Source organism: Ursus maritimus, unplaced genomic scaffold, assembly GCF_017311325.1.
Source record: "Ursus maritimus isolate PB19 unplaced genomic scaffold, ASM1731132v1 scaffold_1, whole genome shotgun sequence".
NCBI classification, from domain to species: Eukaryota; Metazoa; Chordata; class Mammalia; order Carnivora; family Ursidae; genus Ursus; species Ursus maritimus.
The window spans coordinates 49,773,442-49,793,705 of NW_024423343.1; the positions used below are offsets into that span (position 1 = coordinate 49,773,442).

The 20,264-nt window shown below is 38.1% G+C and overlaps 1 protein-coding gene across 4 annotated transcripts in view; it reads left to right on the forward strand.

The window, feature by feature from the left end:
• Nucleotides 1-20,264, forward strand: part of PDE1A (phosphodiesterase 1A) — a 241,138-nt gene that overhangs the window by 142,823 nt on the left and 78,051 nt on the right. For all 4 annotated transcript variants that reach the window (XM_008687225.2, XM_008687226.1, XM_008687221.1 and 1 more), the window contains exon 2: nucleotides 3,978-4,091. In XM_008687225.2, the coding sequence (XP_008685447.1) occupies nucleotides 3,978-4,091 (114 nt within the window). The remainder of the gene's footprint in view (nucleotides 1-3,977; nucleotides 4,092-20,264) is intronic.

Here is a 20,264-nt window from a genome sequence, read left to right on the forward strand (position 1 = left end):
ACTGAAATTATAATGAAGCCAGAGAAGTTCTAGTTTTGTTAGTGAGGAAATGAAGTGTGGTTTTGTTTCTAAGTTGGGAGAGAACACAATGCATGGTAATCTTCAAAGGGCTCTTGATATAGGCAGCACCCCAGGTATGCCTAGTTACTAAACATGATTCAAACAGTTAAAGATGGGGTATGGAGATAGGTATTTCAGTAAGAGAGAAGAGCTTCAATTTAGGATGATGAGAGAATATTTGAGGAACAATGACTAAATCAGTTTTCTTGAAAATTAGGGTTGTATAAAAAAAAGTAATGAGGAATGTATGCATTCAACATTTGACCATATTATGTGCATATGTCATGCCATCCCCAGAGATTGCAAATACCTTGAAGACAGGTACTGTGGTGTACACACAGGTGCCCATACATTATATGCATGTGTGTGTGTGTGTATCCTTACATATGCATTCATATATATTCTTACATGTACTCATATATATGTATATAAATATATATATGTATGTATCTCACAGCTCAGGTACAGTAAAAAATGCTAAATATTTAACTGACTTGGATTTTTAACACTTTTTTTGGCAATATCATCTGCTTATAAATAGCTAGTCTATGTTGTTTGATACCAAAGCTGTTAACTTGTTTTGCTACCCAGCAGAGTAGCCAGTGTAGTCTCCAATCCAGCAATCTGTGAAAACTGCATAGATTAGAACATCTAATCTACATCTACTTAACCTAAGCTTAAGGAACAAGAAGAACATACCTAGACCTTGCATTAAGAACACTGTTTTTCACTATGCTTCCCTACTCTGATGAAAGAAACCAAATCACAGGGTGCCTTGGTGGCTTAGTCAGTTAAGCGACCAACTCTTGATTTTGGCTCAGATCATGATCTCAGGGTCGTGAGATGGAGCCTCACGTCGGGCTCCACTCTGGGCAGTTTCTTAAGTTTCTCTCTCTCCTTCTTCCCCTGTCCCTCCCCTCCTCAAAATTAATAAATAAATCATTATTAAAAAGATGTTTTACTAGATTAAGAGAACCTGTTTTTTTTTTTTTATGCACATGACTGTGATTTCTTTTTTAGTTCTGAGAATTGGCCATAGGATGGCTTAGGAGTTAGGTACATATAGTTATCTTTTTTAAAAAATTAAAAATTTGTATAGATATATGTAGTAAAGACTTAATACTTTAGAACCCACTAATTTAGGAATTATGATCATTTGAAAATGATTCATAAAGATGTTTGACCTTGTATCATCTATAAAGAGAGTGAAATAATAGCCTAAATAAGATTGTTGGGGATTATTGTATGCATAAATTGACTACAAAAGCAAGTTCACAATTGGAATAATAATTATATAAATTACTCCATTAATCTGTGGTTCTGATTATAAATAATCTTTTTACGGTACAACAGTTTTCCTTTCCTATAAATAGAATTTTGCACTCACTAGAGGAAATTTGGCACATACAAGCAAAGGAGATAAAAGAGAAGGAAGTCCTAGTAATCCCCGAATCTATATCGCCTTCCAGTCTTTTTGGATTGACATAGTGAGTTTTGGAGTGTGTATGTGTATATGGGATGTAGGGATGGTTATGATTTTATATTTATAACCTTATCTAACTTGATTTTCTGATTAGGTGGTAAAACCTTTTTGGAGTATTTTTGGAATATTTTTTCAGAGCAATTTTTTTGTGTCAGATTATAGGTTTATACCCCAAATAAAATACAAAAATTCATAACCTTTGTTGTTTTTAAGATGTCTCTGTGAAGCAGCATGTTCCTCATCACAGGTTTTATCAGGTCTGATCTGCTGATGGGATGATACCTCTGGGAACAACTGCAGGCTGTCGTGATTTAGGAAGTGCTTCCTAGGGACATCCCCTTTTCATTTTCTATGATGATTTTGCCATTCATGAGTTCTTTACTTTGAGTCATTTCTTATTTGACTTAGTTAGGATTGGGTCCAGCTGCAAATAAAAGTCTCAAAATAATAGTAGCTTAAATACAACATTTTTTGTTTTCTCATATGAAATAACTTCAGAGGTGGGTGACCTCATTCAGGTAGATTCACAGTATGGGACTCAGGCCACTGGCATCTTCCTTCTCTGCCATTCTTAGTGGGTAACTTCCTATTGCCAGGTTGCCTCATGATCCTGAATGGCTGCTGGACCTTGAGACAGTTCCACTACATTTAGGCAGCAAGGAACTTGCAAGGATAAAAGAGAATCCCTTCCAGCTGAGTTAGCCCTCTTCAAAATCATTGTTCTGAAAGTCTTATTCAACAACCTCCTATTACTCTCCTTGGCCAGAAAGCAGTTGAATAACTATACCTACCTTCAAGAGAGCCCGAAAAATGTAGTTTTTTAGAGGAGGGAATTGCTAACTCAAATAAAAAGAGTTTATTTATTCAGAAGAAGAGAAGCCAATCATCAGAATTACCTAGCTTTTAAAAGTACTTCATATAACCACCAAATACAACCACCCTGTACCAAGTAATTTTCACAAGAAGGATACAGGAATGGTATATTTTTAAGTCATTGCAGAGTTGTGACTCTCTTTTGCTCTCACACATAAAAGGCAATTTCACTAAGCATAATGTGCTTGGATCATAAGCATTACAAAAAACTCAGAACACTCTGTGTTACTCCATTATCATCATATTGAGACAGGCTTAGTTTTTCCTTTCTCAATAACTTGTTTTAGTTGTTATCTTTGTTTTATTTTACTTTGCTGACTGTATGAATAAAACTTTTTTTATTAACACATAAATTTTATTTTGCAATGTTGTTATCTGCTAATATTTTATCATACAAAAATATATGGCACAAAAAATAATTATTTGTAGATTCCTGAATAAGAAGTTTTAGTCTGGGTGTGGCTTTTTTCCCATGGAGAAATAACGTATTTGTCAAAGTCTTGCTGAAATTTTTAACTTGTCTTTAAGCCCTTAGCCTTGGTATTAAAAATCATCCAAAATAAATTTTCAGAAAATCTGCTACACTATCTCTAAGACAGTGCCTAAAAGTAGGTGTACTCCATTCTCTCTAAAATACCTTTGTTCAGGAATGGAATTAAATTCCGTCTGGTAACTTAGGAAAATGGATAAATTGTCCTCATATTGTTTATCTGTAGTACGTAGAGAGAAAAGAATATGTTTTCCTTTTCTGCCTAGTATAGGGTAATATCTTCAGAAACACTTGGTTTATAATTAATACACAGAAGTTTCTGAAAATGTTAGGAACTTATAGATCTCACTCCATGAGATATCTATTGCTACATAAAATTTAATCCTCTAATTTAATGTCTTCAAACAATAACATTAATTATCTCACAGTTTCTGTGAGTCAGGAATCCAGACATGGCTTAGTTGATCCCTATGCTTTAAAATTCCTCAGGGAGTTGGGACACATTGTATATGCAAATGAAAATATTGTACAGGTTCACCTCGGGTGAAAAATTACTTCAGTAAAAACACTAAGCATACATACATATATGTTTTTCTCATCATAATTATATTTTCTCAGATCTTTTGCCTTTCTTTTTGTTTTTATTGTTATATACAGTGAATAATTGCTACAGTAGTGATATAAATAGTACCCTTTAAATAATTTTTAGTGCCAAATCTAAAGAAGGAGAACAGCCATAGAACAAATTCTAGTGTTAGGAATACACTTTTATGGAAATATTTCTATTGTTTTGAATTTTCAGAAAGACTATCCTTGAAATATAATAACTAAAATAGCAATCTACCATCCTAATATTATTGAGAGGTGAATATAATTTTCAAGAGTTGTTTAAGTGACAAAAACTGAACTTAATTATATCAAAATAATTCCTGAAAATATTTCTATTTGATGACCTAGAAAGATACATTACTAGTTTAACTTGATTTGTGTATTTAATACTGGACTATTTTCCATATAGTTATAATAAATCTCTTTGTATTTCTCTCTTTTTTGGCTACTTTTTTGAAACAGACTAAGATGCTTAGTGAAGCAGCTGGAAAAAGGTGATGTTAACGTCATAGACTTAAAGAAGAATATTGAATATGCAGCATCTGTGTTGGAAGCTGTTTACATTGATGAAACAAGGTGAGTTTTAGCCTCCCTTCCCTTCTATCTTCTTTGCCTCTCTTTCCTTTTTCCTCTTTTTTGGCCTTCATTTATCTCAAACATGAATATAGTGTATCTTAATCATGCAACTGAAATCAAAATCTTATTAAAATTTAAAGGGTTTTTCTTCATGTAGCTATTTAACTGGACTATGATCCTTTCTTAAAAAATACACATTTTAATCCAGATAGGTGATTATAAAAATAATCAAACCATTAAGTCATAAAATGAACAAACTAAAGTCTCTTCTCCCCCTACCCTCATTGTCTTTAGGCACAGATTTATAAACTCAGAGACAGATGTAGGCTTTTATCAATTTTCAGTGATATAAGGATTTTCCAATTATCTCAAGATTCCTGCTGAGAAAATGGGTGTCACATGTCCACACAGTCTCATAGGATGTACCTATCAGACTCTCTGTGCAGGGCTTGCTAAGAGACAGTCCCAAAAGCGAATTCAGTCATCACCTAGACCTTATCACCTAGCCTCATACTTAGCAAAGTGGTAAGGATATTAAGAAATGGGGATTTATTTGAAGAGGGTCCTTAGCCTGGTGCTGTGGCTCTTGACCAGGTGATTAGCCTTCCAGGGGTCATTTGGCAATATCTGGAGACATTTTCGGTTTGGTTGATGGGAGTGTGTTACTGTAATGTGATGGGTAGAGGCTGGAGATGCTGCTACAAATCCTACAATGCACAGGAAAATCCCCACAACAATGAGTTAACCAGCCCCAAGCGTCAATAGTATGGAGGCTAAGAAACCTCAGCTTTATGAGAGAACTGTTCATTTTTCTCTTTTTCTCTAAGAGGGTGCTTACATCAGAACCTCAAGAGGGCATCCTGAGGATCCTAATGCTAATAGAAGACTCAGTGGAGTAGGATAGGACAGTTTGTAAGAGATTTGACCGCTATCTCTTGGAGTTTAGAGGGTACTGAGACAGGCTCCTGATTCTCATCTCAACAGAGCTAAAGGTGGCAGTCTGATTCAGACTACCTTGCTTTCACAGGTAAAGGGACACTGTGGAGGAAGAGACATGTCCCTCCAGAGTTTAGCACAGAAGAGGCACTAAGTTTTTCAAAATCTTGAGGCAAGTGGAGTAGCCTTTTGAAGAGATTGACCAGTATTGAAATAACACTGACTAAAGAAGATGAGCAAGAGGCTGGCTGCATGGGGTGATTGTTGAGTGAACCAGGGAGAAATCATAAAGATGCAGCCCAAATATCAGAGAACACATAACACCCAAAAGGGTGTAGCAAGTTCTCTGAAGGATGCACAAAACCTCCCCCAGAAGAGAAAAATAACCAGCATTTGGGCATCTGCCCCATAGATGACAACAAACACACCAGTCTTGTTACACGCTTTGACTCCTGTAATTTCCTGCCACCCCCCAACACATTGTTGAACAATGAGAAACAGCAAAGTGAGTGGGACAGATGATGGGACATGGAGAGTGCAGACAGCCATCATTTCCCTTCGCTTCTGCACGTGTCCATGCATGAGTCAGGCCTGAGCTTGGTGGAGGTGAGAACTGTTACACCAGATGTGAGAATGAAGTTCTTACATATCCATGTGTACTGGGCTTAAACACACACACACACACACACACACACACACACACACACATACACATGCACGCACATCCCACTGTTGTTTCACAGGTAAAAATTCACATGATTTAAATATCAAGATAATGTAAAAAGGTGCCTCATGAAAGTCTTGCTTCCACCCTTATCCCATCCCAATCTACTCATATTTCCAGCTCATAGATTTCTTATGTATATTTCCAATGATTTATTACAAATTTTTATTTCATATTTTTCTCTTCTCCTTTTATGGAAGGTAGCACAGTACATACATAGTGTTTCATGTTGCTTTCTTTCCCTTAACTAGGAAACCTTGGAGATCTTCCTATATCAGGTACTGACCTTTTTAATATCAGACCATGAGAATTTTCACTAATAACAGGCAGAAAAGGGTATGTGCAGGTTACGTTGCACAGGTGATTTTTTTCTTTGTCCCCAGAACAGAACTCTTCTGTTAAAACATAATTTAGAGTCATAAATTGGTCGGTGGCGGGGGGGAGGGGGATCATAGGCATACTTTTAGATTATAAACTTTTTGCAGAATTGTTATCCTGGTTAACTTTCACTGAATATATATAATGTATATAATTTGTCTAAGCGAACAGAGATTCAAAGTGTAAATTTAAAAGATCTGATGTTCCTGTAACTTCCTTGCTCCTTCATTTTCATGTATGCTCTTCATTGTTCACAAATTGAGTGAATGTAATATGTTTAAGATTTCTTCAATCTGTCCTTGACATTTTATTTTTTGCATTTATTTATAAAACTAAAGAAATTGTATCTTAAAGAATTATTTGGAGATTTACATTATTCATTCTATGATGGCATAATGCTAACTATCTGGTTCTCCTAAATATATCTTGCCTTTCATTTGATAGGTTATTACATGCTGTATTTATTAAGTTTCCCAGAAAATTATGATTCTATGGATATTTTGTTAACTTAGTTCTCCATGATCCCTAACTTGTCTACACATATGTTACATTTCTAAGTATAGTTCCTTTTCATTTGAAAATTGCTTTTTTAGAAAATTGCTTTTTTGTAGGAAGAAAAAAGTGCTTAACTGCTTCATGGTAGAATTATGTTCTCTTTAAAAAAAAAATCTCAGCTCTTAACACTACATCATTCCCAATTTTTACTCAAATGACACAAACCTTTTCACTATTTTATTTTAATGCCTCCATGACTCCACGGCATCTTGGTTTTTAAATTAGATTAATGATACTACCCCACATTTGGACCATTTCCCAAGGGCTCATATTAATCTTCCCACAATCCCATGCAGCTGGCAGGGTCACCATTACTTTCTGCACTGTACTAATGAGAGAACCAAAGCTCTTAGAAGTAAACAGGTTTGCCAATGGTCACAGACGTAGGCTTTGGCAAAGCAAGGGACAGAAACTAAGGTGTGACTTCTCTTCTCTCTCTTAATGCTCTTCTCTCTATAACTGCCATCCTCTCAGGATGGTTTTTAATGACCTCTGAAAGATTAAGATGACAATGTGTAAAACATTCTGACAGTTGGAATTATAGATCGTAGAAAAACAATGCCAAACATTTATTACTAAAAGCCTCTTATTGCAGCCTGCTATGTGCCAAGAACTCTTCTAAACATTTTAATGCACCATTTCATTTAACCATCACAGGAATCCCATGAGCTAGAAACATTATTATTATCATTTTACGTACCTCATACATATGAGGAAATGCATTGACAGAAAAGTTACATAGTTTACCCAAGCATCTCACCTGCATGCCTTCCGTAACATCTGACTTTGGCGACTTTGGAGACTTCCTGGAAGTGTTTATGAAAGCTCACGAGCTGTCAGGGTTGTCAGACCCAGTGGTGTGTGGATTGTGTTTGCATCACTTCCAACTCTGCCTTCAGTGATGCCACATTGGTAGCTTGAAATTGGCTACAGTGGGAGTATTTATTTACACCATGGAAACTGGAAAATGCAACAAATCGGGATTTGTTTTTTTTCTGGAGAGTCTGTGGTTAAACATTTACCATCATGCCACTGGTTAGACCTAAGATTATCTCTTATGTATCTTCCAAGGCTGTGGCTTTATGATCAAAATATCAGCTAGAAATTTTAGAGCAATAATCCTTGACGTGATTTGATTTCCAATGGACTTAGTAAGACACAGCAGTAAACTGAGAGTGTTTTTGTTGAGATGCATATACAATTATTAGAGTTTGCCTTTTGGAATATTAGTACAACAGATGATTTAGGAAGAGAGATGAAGAAGCATTTAGTTGCTTTTAAACTTTAAATAAAAAACCTGATTTTTGCGATTTTTTTTAATGGAAAATTCTCTTTCTAGAAAAAAATGGTTTGGTGAGTATTCCAGTGAGGCATTTTTTTAAAAATTTGGGCCAGACTGCAAAAAATGGTCAACACATAATAAAGCAGGAAAAAAAATGTATTAATTGGTTTAAAACCCATACACACACACACCCTTTCCAGCTAAGCTTTAGGGACTGCAGAGTTTCAGTTAAGAAAACAAATCAAAACAAAACAAAACAAAAATCTCTCTTGAAGGATGATTTAAGTGAGAAAAATAAAAATGGAGTTTCTGACAAAATTTGATTTCTGACCTTCTTGAAGGATTATAGCTTAATTTCCTAATGAATACAACTGTTTGTTGGTTTTTTAACAAGACATTTTTAAATGTAAATGTCAATATTTTATGAGTCCTGCTTTTGAAAGTGTCCCTAGAGGATACTGTTTTTCAAAGCTGCACAGTTGTGAGTCAGAAACATGTGGCCTTAAGAGAAAAAAAATCTGTCTGATTGTCCTTATTTAGATTGGGATATTGCCAGGCAAAGTAGCATCCTCGACCTCGTGAATTGTTATTCATGAGGGGAGGCAGCTGACTGGGAGGTACCCTTTCAGAGATGGATATTATGTTTACTAATACCACCTAATATCACAATTTATATCTTCATCTTGTTAATGTGAACCAATCAAAGTCTTAGGAATACCATAGTTAGAGCACAGACTCTTGATTCAGAAAGAATGGTTTTTCAAAGTTCTCCACTCAATGCTTCCTTTCTTTAAGCAAATTACTTAACTTCTCTATTTCCTAGCTTTATCAACTGTAAAATAAGAATAATGACAATGCTGGCCTAATTGGCTTGATCTGAGGATTAAATGACAAAGTAAAAGTTAAATAATAACCACTACTTTTGTCTTACTAATAAAAATGCAGATGCCTCTAGGATAAATATCATATTAAAATATATAACTTATACTTCCAAGTGAATCAAATAATTTCCTGAATGAAGTTTTTGATCCTGAAAAAAAAAAAAGAAGACTGGTGGGCTATAGTTACCTGGAATTGAAAGCAAAGTCCAAACTGATGGAAAGGAATCTTAATAGTATACACATTTTGATAAACATTCTCAGTTGACTTCTGTGTCTTACTGAGTCTAAGGGTCCTTCATTTTGTGATAGACTAATTTGAGCAAGAATGCAGTTATGTCGGTCAGGATTTTCAGAAGTTGTTCTGGTAGAAATTGAGTAAAGTTTGGAGCACCTTAGAGTCTAAACCCCTTGAAATCATCGAGTACAGGGACTTACCAACAAATATTCACTCATGAAAAAAATCGTTACTGAGTACCTGAAGTGAATATCAGGCACACTGGTGAGCAGAATCAGGAGTACAGTTGTGCACACAGCTGGTGTCCAAAACAGGCTCAAGAGCTGTGAGGACAAACCTAGGCACAAGGATAAATGCTGCAATCAAGAAACAGGGAGGTTTTGAGTTAGAGAGAGAAACCCAAGCACACTGACAGATTACAGGAGGAAACACTAAAGAGCTGCACTCAGTCATAATCAGAGGGAGTAAGAGGGAGTAAGGATTGTACAGAGTTAAGATTCCAAACTAGATAGGATTGGACTTGGAGGTATTCCTTGAAGTTAATGAGTTTTGTTCTCTGGCAAAGCTCCCCATGCTCATTCTTAAATGCATGGCTTCTAACAAAGGACTTAATTTTTTTTTTAAGTGTCTGGAACATGCTAGATATATGAGCATTAGAGTTCAGGAATAACAGTGTCAGAGATGTGAAATTTGGGAATTGTAACACAGGGGTCTCAGATTTTTTTTATGCTTTATTTTTATTTCAATAATTGGAATTCCTTTGCTATTTCAATGTGTTCCTCATCCTAAAGTTTTTGAGAATGCTCAGTGAGTGTTTACTTATTTTAGCCATCTTCCCTGGCTGTTGCTTTCCTCTGCAGCCAGTTCTCTGGCTTCAAACTGCTGAATTGTTCCTCTGCAGGTCACCTATTTTCCCCTCAAACCCAGCAATCCAAAGGTGGGTACTATTTCCAAGCATGAGCTCAATACCTTCTTCCAGTTCCCCAAACTGATGCTAGACTCAGCTGTAACTCCTGTACGAACTTCCTGATGGATGCTCTCTGAACCCACAACACAACCCCTTCCGTAGAGGTCCCCTACCAGGTGTTTATCTGCATCCTCTAAAGTCTAAGCCCATCTTCCAGAAGCCAGCTTATCATCACCTATGAGAGTGCCTTTCAACATATTTTCCTATCCTGAGTTCAGGACCTCAAGCTCCAAGGCCAGGAGAAAGGAAGGGGGCTATCAAAATTAATGTCAAGTTGTGCATTCATTTCAAGGATCAACAACTATGTTCAAAGACTATGCAGTCTAAATCTATATTTAGGGGAAAAATGTCATTTTTTTTCTAAAGGACATTGAATCTGCAGGGATGCAGCTGTGTTCCCAATGAGGACAACTATGTACATTACTGTTCAGAGACGTTTCGACCTTGCAGGCACATTGTCTCAATCTTCTATACGCCAGAGTAGGGCCTTCACCTTACTTTTGTGTAGGCAATGGACCTATTAAAAAGATTTTTCATAGAACAGAAGAGCAGTCTTTCTCTGAAGATAAAATAAAGCCTCTGTAGGAAAAAAATATATATATTTTTTGATTTTCCAAATGTGTATTTTACTCACCTCTAACCATTAAGCTTTCAAACACTCTTGGAGTTCCATCTCAATATGGGTCACCATGCAACCCTACTAACCGAAGTCAGGGAACAGGATGAAATGTCAGATAGAGATGCGGAGTGGTAAGGTAGTCAAGGACAGATATGGGAAAGACCAGCATTGAAAGTTAGGCATGGAGCTACCAGAGAGGAGACATAGAAAGACTAGACATAGAAGCAGGAGGCATATCTGAAGGAAGCACCAAAATTCAGGGGAGAGCTGGGTTACTGAAAAGGGTAAATCAAATGCCCTGGGGAGAACTACTGGATGCAGTTAGGAGATCCCTGGTGCCTCTGAGTGAAGTTTCAGTAGAAAAGCTGACCAGATTACACTCATATGAAGAATTAATGTGGAACAGCTCAAGAAGAAATTGGATTATTTTTCAAGAATTTCCTAGTGTAGGAAAAAGCTGAAATAGAACAATATATTAGTAAAGACATTTACTTGTTTGTTTCATACTTTTTATAGAATAGAAGGCTTCCATTAGCCTGGAGACAAAGAGTAAAAAAGATATTTGGGTTAAAGAGAAATAATATTTATAGAAAGATTAGGTGAGGGGCGCCTGGGTGGCTCAGTTGTTAAGCGTCTGCCTTCAGCTCAGGGCGTGATCCCGGAGTCCTGGGATCGAGCCCCACATCAGGCTCCTCCGCTAGGAGCCTGCTTCTTCCTCTCCCACTCCCCCTGCTTGTGTTCCCTCTCTCGCTCACTGTCTCTATCTCTGTCAAATGAATAAATAAAATCTTAAAAAAAAAAAAGAAGGATTAGGTGAGAGGTTATCCTTAGGAAGGTACCTAGGAAAAGAGACAAATAGCCAAGCATAAGTGGAATATATAAAGATGGAGCTAACTAGTGCACAGCTAGCCCTTCAAATAAGCAAAATGTAAGTAGCATTGCAAAATCAGAAATGTTAGTTACTATTGATTCTTTTAAGGATTTTATTTATTTATTTGAGAGAGAGAGAGAGAGAGCACAAGCAGGGCAAGTGGCAGAGGGAGAGGGAGAAGCAGATTCCCCACTGAGCAGGGAGCCCAATGCAGGACTCAGTCCCAGGACCCTGGGATCATGACCCCAGCTGAAGGCAGACACTTAACCAACTGAGCCACTGAGGCACCCAGTTACTATTTATTTTAAACTCAGTTGTTCAGTGTGGTTAAGAACACTACACTAATTATGGCCAATATAGACCATGGGCTATAAAACTATGGGTTCAATGTGACAGTAAAGAGTAATCCTTTTGTGATTAGTCACTACAACCTGCACATGATGACGGCACTGACTCATATGTACTCCGTGGACGTTTAGAGCCAGCACAGGCAAGAAGGGAGAAAGAAGAGCAGGACTAATGAACACCTTTCGTGACTATTTTAACTACAAGTGACAGGAAGCCCAACCAAACCACCTTCAAGAAACTCTCACTGCCAAAACATTGATGGCCAGTGCTGACTATAAACGTAGGTGACTCTGGGCAAAAATGATGTCCAGGGACCCACCTCTGTTTCACTCACTCTGTAATGGCCTCCTTTTGATCCTTTGACTGGTAGCAAGATGATGATAGTATTTTCAAGAGTTATATTCTCACACCTTCAAATCCAGCAGGAATGAGAAAGGCTTTCCTTCCCAGAGGCTCCAACAAACATAACCTTTATGTTTCATTGATTCTAGTCAGGTAATATGTGTATCCTTCAAACAGTATGTGCAGGGGAGTTGGATATTTAAGTGCGGTGGTCAAACATCTCATGAGGCAGGTAAGAGATCAATTTTATTTAAATCACATGCCAAAGAATTGAGAATGGAGGAGCGTACTTTGCTAAATAACAACTTTGTCTTCTATAGAGTAAAAATTAACATGTTTAGGTTAGTACCACATACAGGGGACCTGGATCAGGATTTGTGTGGGATGTTAAGCAACTCCTATCCAGGCTTTGCTCCTACTAAGGATAAGCCTCCAAGCAAGAGTTTTTAATTTCATTTTTCCCTAGTCATTGATTTTTTTTATAATAATATTTTTATTATATTATGTTAGTTACCATACAGTACATCCCTGGTTTTTGTTTTGTTTGTTTGTTTTTTTCATAATAATATTTGTATTATATTATGTTATTCACCATACAGTACATCCCTGGTTTTTGATGTAAAGTTCCATGATTCATTAGTTGCGTATAACACCCAGTGCACCATGCAATACGTGCCCTCCTTACTACCCATCACCAGCCTATCCCATTCCCCCATCCCCCTCCCCTCTGAAGCCCTCAGTTTGTTTCTCAGAGTCCATAGTCTCTCATGCTTCATTCCCCCTGATTACTCACCCTTTCTTTATCCCTTTCTTCTCCTACTGATCTTCCTACTTATGTTCCATAGATGAGAGAAACCATATGATAATTGTCTTTCTCTGCTTGACTTATTTCACTTAGCAATATCTCCTCCAGTTTGGAAGATAAAGTCTCCAGCCCATTTCTGTTCTGGAATTCTGTGGTTTTATCCATGGTTGCAAAGTCCCTTGTGAAGACCTGCTCCTGCCTAACCCTCCCTCGTCACCAGCAGGGTGACAAGACGGAGCTGCTTATCCTTGGCTTAGTGAGGGAGCACTTATAGATATGGGCTCTTGTATATCTTAGATTGCTTTTATTTGGAGGAGTCCTAGACGAAATCAATCTGAAGAGTATGTGCTAAGACACTGTTGGAGCTCAGTGAATCACTAAAAAGCAAATTCTGATTTTTATGAACTCCATTTTTATGGTGTGAGTTGTAGGGAGGGGTGGTTGTTTGGAGTGCTGTGTTTGTAGGCTGTTCTCACCCTGTGGACGGAGTGTGAAAACCAGGCTTAGAAAAAGTGGCAGTACATTTCGGTTGATTTTCATATTTTCCGTCCATCTGTGGTATGTTACTTTCTACAAACTTTCAAAAACAGCCTCACTAGTGAAAAGGGAAAAAAAAAATCTGACCAGATCTTTTGACAGATGACTAACAAGAAAAAGCTCCATGCATTATATAAGATCTTACTGTTTGTGAAATTTGGAGTCAGAAAAATATAAATGAATATTTACTAGATTTGAAAGAGTATAAATATAGGAGCACCTGGGTGGCTCAGTTGGTTAAACATCTGCCTTCGGCTCAGGTCATGATCTCCGGGCCCTGGGATCAAGCCCCACATCAGGCTCCCTGCTCAGTGGGGAGTCTGCTTCTCCCTCTCCCTCCGCCCCTCCACTCTCACTTGTGCTCTTTCTCTCCCAAATAAATAAATAAATAAATAAATAGATAAATAAATAAAATCTTTAAAAAAGAAGAAAAGTATGAATTTAAATATTATTCTTTCCTAATAATGATATTAATAACAATTAAGATTGACAATTTACTATACCCAAGGGAATGTATTATGCATCTTGCATATATAATTGTATATAATTCTCAAAAAGTCCTATGAATTAGATATTTATATTATTTCCACCATAAAGTTAAGAAATTTGAGGCATAAAGAAGCTAAATGGACTTGCTAAGGATTATATAATTATTAAGTGTCAGAGATGAGTTCAAACTTAAATACCAGCATTAACTCTTCTCTTCTCCCTTGCCAACAGAACACCCCCCCCCCTTTTTTTTTTCAATTATTCACTCTCCTCTGCAAAGATGTGATTCAAAAAAGTGATTCAGGGAAGACCAATCCCAGGCCCAGGGTCACAGTGAGTGAAATCCTAATTGATTTAAACCAGTAATTAGCCTCCGATTCACTAACCAATGAGTTTATATATGGATGCATGATGCAATTCTGGCCAATGGAATATAAAAGGAAGACTGATGAGGGTGTGCACAAAAGCTTTCCTCTCCATAAAATGGGAGTCCTGTGCATCTGGGTTTTGCCATATCTGAGTATGATGCATGAAACTGATACACTTGCCATAAGCATAAAGCTAAATCTAACACTAAAGGTGGCAGTATAGAAAGATGGAAGAAACCTGAGCCCTTGATGCTATTGACCTGCTGATTTTAAAAAGCCCTTCATGGAATCAACCTACCTTTAGTTTTCTTCTTAAGGAAAACAGTAAATCTCCCTCTTATTTAAGCCACTTGAGGTTAGGGCATGCTGTTGAGAGCATCCTAACAGCCACATAGGTCTGCCTTGTTTCAAAGCTCAAATTCTTAATCTCTAATCCATCTAGGGAGTCATCTTACCATAATAAGAAGTCCTAACACAAAAGTTGATTTCTAAGTTAGCTACTTAGAATTCACATTTTATTGTCCTGTAAAACAAGGTAATAGGTTGATTCAGTTTCCAAGGTAACCCACAAAACCTATTGATTCCATGATATAGCTAAACAACAATAGGTGGTCCTTGGGCAAGTATCAAGTACTAGAAAGTCAGATACTCAAGACTCTTCTCATTAAATACAGGGTATTTCCTCATTCTTTACCATATTTCATCAGCAACCCTACCTCCAAAGCATATCTTGCCTCTGTCTACTGATCCCTCACTTTTCTCTCATCTCCATCTCCGCCAGTCTGGTCTGAGTCACCATCATCTTTGAGGCTGTCTGTCTTGACACACCAACCAGCTCTGCACTGTGATCTTGCTGTCTTCCCATTCCACTCAAAAGTGGGGACTGAAGGTGGGGCATCCAGGTCTCTTCTGTTGCAGGGTCCTGGGAATTTATTTGGGGTGTGTTGTCTCTCTCCTTAGGGTTTTTCTTAGTTTGGAGAAGATCAGGCAGGATTCAGTGTCCTTTCTCGAGATCCCTTCTGTCTTCCTTTCCAACTCCTCTTGTTTAACCAAGGGGTGTCTGTGCACAGTCCTAGGAATGGAAACTCTGCTCTGACTCTTGTATTCTTCCGTTGTCTTTGCCTGGGCATTTTCTCCTTCCACAGGACCTGGATTTTGAAAAGCGAAGTCCAGGAACAGGTGTTTTCTCCCTTTAGGTAATTGTGTTTCACGTATAACTTGAGTCAGTGAATGAAATCATGGCTGACTATATGGACAAAGGGCCACAGGGTAACAGCAAATATTTTTAAAAATATTTTGGGATATCATCTTTTCACACATGACGCAGGGCCTGACTGAAAATGTTAACATATATAACACATACGTCAAAACAAACAAAAAATGACTTTAACAACCACTAAGACTAGAGATTCTCTGCCTATGTTTTTATACATCTATTCATTTATTCAACAAGTATTTATAAAGGACAATCTATATACAATGATAATTATTTTGCTATTCTGTTTGGCTGTTGTTCATACCCTCTTGTCATTCTTGTCATATTTTGGCCTCACAGGTTTAGGAAGAAATATATTCTTTGTCTTCCCTCACACTCCTGTCCTCCAGATATGTTGCTGCTCTTCTAAGTATCCATGTTCCACCCCTACTTAGCTGAGAAACCCACTTTTCTATTTTGCAATTAAGTCATATACAGATAACTCTCATTTGTAACATCAATATAAAATATTCATTAATTAAGATACCTTTATGGAGATTCTCCTCCCAGTATCTCCCTGACAGTTCACCAACACTCTTCATCTCTGACAGTGAAATAATGGGCCTATGGAAATAAGCAGTGCTGCTAAGCCCATGTAACGGAATACAATTGAATTTTGTTTTCTTGGCAGAGATATTCGGTTAATTGGCAAGCCAGGAATGGATGAGAGCAGTTCTCAAACTTCAGCATTCATGAGAGTCACCTGGAGGGCTTGTTAAAGCAGAGTGATGGGCTCCACCCCCCAAAGTTTCTCATTTAATAGGTCTGGCGCAGAGCCTTGAAGTTCCCATTTGCTGCCGATTCTGCTGGGCTAGGAACCACACTTTGAGAACTCCTGCACTAGAGGATGTCGCAACGAGGCTACAAAAAAGGGAGATAGAATGTTAGAAATGTAATGGTTAGAATTCTAAGGTCTTATTAATGAGTGTAGACCAAATATTATCCCACATGGTGTATGAGAGAATCTTATGCTGAAATGCCTCCTTCAACCAGGAAGTACCATCCTCAAACAGGAGCAGTAAGAGGTGCTGGACTAGAGATGAGCAGTGCCTCAGAGCAAGAAGACTTGGGCACAGGGGAGGCAGGCCTGTCCTTTGATTTGCGGTGTGGTCACTTCTCCCAGATCTGTGAAACTATAGGCCATTAGGCTTCATTTCTGGCCTGCAGGCCACCCTTTTCCTCCACCCTAGCATTCTTAGTAATCCCAAGAAAGATGCACGGTTAGATGAAGAACAGAATACCCTTCTCTTATGTCTCACTTCTCTGATTAGAAAAGGTAACATACCTAGTCCCTGGAAAATGGGGCAGGAAGCCCAATACTGGGTAGATACTGTTGTGTTGTGATAAAATGTTCATAACATAAAAGCTACCATTTTAACGGTACAATTCAGTGGAATTAAGTACATTTACAATGTTGCATTACCATCTCCACTCTCTACTTCCAGAACTAATGGATGATGAAAATCATCATCCCAAAATTAACTCTGTACCCATTAGACAATAACTCCCATTCTCTTCCTCATCTGAGCCCCTAAAAACCTCTGTTCTATTTTTTGTCTTTACAAATTTGCCTATTTTACTAGGTAAATTTTTTAAGTAGGTAAAAGTTATTTTTGGAGATTCCTCCCACTACTTCTTTATGATCCTTAGACTCTTTACATCATTCTTTGGCTCTCCAACGTCACTTTGACCAACTTCCTCCCATAAGATGTCTCAAACACTTCCATCCCTATGAGAGGACACCCTCCTTTTCCTTCATGTCAGAAATAGAAATCTGCTGAGACTAACTCATGCAGATGTGTAAGTAACTGGGCTTCTTTGAGGATTTTCTTTGTGACAGACACTTTTCTAAGTGCTTTCTGTGTATTTAGCCATTCCATCCTCACAGCCCCACCACTAGGGATACAATTATCATTTCTCTTTCATTGACACAGAAACTGAGACTCAGGTAGGATGAAGCACATTCCCCAAGACCACACGGCAAAATGGCGATGAAGCCAGAAGTTTGACTCCAGAGGCAGTTCTCCTAACCACACAGGATGCTTATTAATCAAAAAATTTGGTAATTAATGGAATGTGAAGCTTTGTGCCTAATGGCATGTTTTCAAAGATATTTTTGAGCTAAGAGCACTTTCTGGTGGGAAGCCAAGACTCATCAAGCAGGCCTAGGGCAGTTTTCTGCTTCATCCATTCCCTCCATTTCCATCTCCCAACTGACTCCAGAAATACAAGCCTAATCCCAACTGTCCGAGGAACTTGACTCCTTCTCAGACTCCTCCTGCAACATTACCCTGGCTTCTTCTGTCTGTCCTACGGGACGGAACCTCCTCTGCCCAGCCGTCTGCTTCCTTGGGTGGGTACGGAGGAGGCATAGAGCCCTCCTTAGCCCCTAACTTGAAGAAAACAGCATCTAACTTTAGCGTTCTCCTTAGGTGGTCTTGTTTTAGCCAAGATTTGCCTCTTGAGAATTAAGCTAAGGTCAGCATAACTAACTTGTCTCCCCAAACTTCTCCCCAGCAAATGTGCAGTCTTAATAGTCATTCAAATGTAATTGTCATTTTTCACAGTTCAAAAAAAGAAGAAAAAAAGACTAATAAAACCAAAAGAACAAAGTTATCACATAGAAAAAAGAAAGAAAACTGCTTACAACAACAACAACAATAATAATAACAAAAACTGTTGAAATTAATTTGTGAGCCTGACATCTTAAATCCTTTTTGGAGCAAGACAAGGAATAAATAAATAAACAAACAAATAAATAAATGTGCTTGGGTGGTAGGCTGAAAGAATTAATTCAAGTGTATTTCACACTTGGGAAGCAGGTTACGGATAAGTCAACATGGCATTTCGAAGGTATCATCTTTTCTCATCCTGACATTTAATTTATTGTACTTCAAAGTACCCTAAAATTCTACTACCATCCAGATATATTTCTCTATGAGAGAACGATTCAACGTACCAGTCTTGAAAAATATACTTGAGCTTCCTCCTCCAACCAAAGAGTCCCTGGTGGGCCAAATTCCCTTAAGATTTTTTTTTTTAAGATCACTTATTTTTAACCTTGAATTTCAAGGTAGAAATGGGATAGAAAATAATGATTACTCAGTATTGCCTGAATGTGAAGGTAGTCTGGGTACTTAGTAAGAAAACATGCATTTGAGGTAAAGGATTAGGTGAGCAGTTAAAAACTCAAACTCTGAGATCAGACTGGGGTTCAAAAGTAGCATGGCCACTCCTGGTTTTGTGACTTGGAGCAAATCACTGAAGGTGCCTGTATCAGTAGAATAAGGGTACTGCTAATAATTGTATTTTCCTCATGGTAGTATTGTGAGGATTAAATAAGGTAAAGCACGGATCCTGGCCTGATTCATAATAAGTGAAAAAGTTAGCAGCATTAGCATCTCCATCTATCCTCAGATAACTGAGGTCTGAGTGAAGCTTTAGTATTGCTCTTAGGGTTTTGATTTGGTTTTGGTTTTGGTTTTTTTGGTGGGGGACTGCAGTCAGCTCAGAGCACAGACATGCGCAAATCGAAGAAATAACACTAATGGATTTGCCTATGTGGGAACCACTTACACCCCAAAAATATCCATACAACAAAACAATCAACTTCTCTTAATTCCCCTAGCCATCCTTGGAGGGCTCACTTGAAAGATTTCTACCACGTATGAGTTCAGTACCATCCTTAGCCCAGGGCCAGTATAACTGCTTCCCTGGATGCTGCCCCTCGTTTTAGAGTGCTCAATGATAGCTATTTTTGGTGTGCCCCTCTCCATGGGGTGATTAGTCTTCAAGCCAAGAACAACTTGAAACACATGCCCCTCTCCCTCATCTAGGTACTGGACTATAGAATTCCCTACCCTGCCCATTGTGTTCCTCTCCCATATTCTGGACACTGAGACCCCAGAATTGTCTGCCCAAAGGTCCCTTAGTCTATCTCCTAAGTCTTAATGGCTTCTTCCTTAGGTCTTTCCTCCTGAGGGGGCCGCAACACTATTGATGTATATACCTCTCCACCTCTAAAGAATGGTCAAGAAGCAGCTGCTTTCAAAGCTGGGCAGGTTGATGAGAGTGATGAGGGAAGCTGCAGTGTCCTCCTGCTTACACAGTAAGGCCTGGGCAGGAGGTTAGGTAGGTGCACAGGGACAGCCACGGCCAGCTGGCCCACTTGTCATGCAAGGAGCTGAGAATTCTCAAGTCAAACTCAACTTGCCAGGCTTTTATGAAACTTATTAAAAGGTAGGAGGATAGACCACGTTTAATAACTCATTCATTTCATATATAACTTTAAAATATTTAATTATATGGTATTTGGGAGAAATGTGCTCCTGCCCTGGGCCCAGCAAATATTAGGGGCAGAACTGAATGATTTAGTGGCTTATTGAAATGTGTCCTTTATAAGAAGAGTAAAGCAGGAAAAAGAAAATTTCAAACCTAAGAAGCCAGTTTCTAATTACGTCCAGCACTTGAATCTTAACACTCAGTAGGTGTAAATGTGGGCACCAATTGCCTGGAAATAACTGTGTGGGTACACTGGTGTAACCATTTTCCAAGAGTCCACTGTAGACAGAAATATTTTCA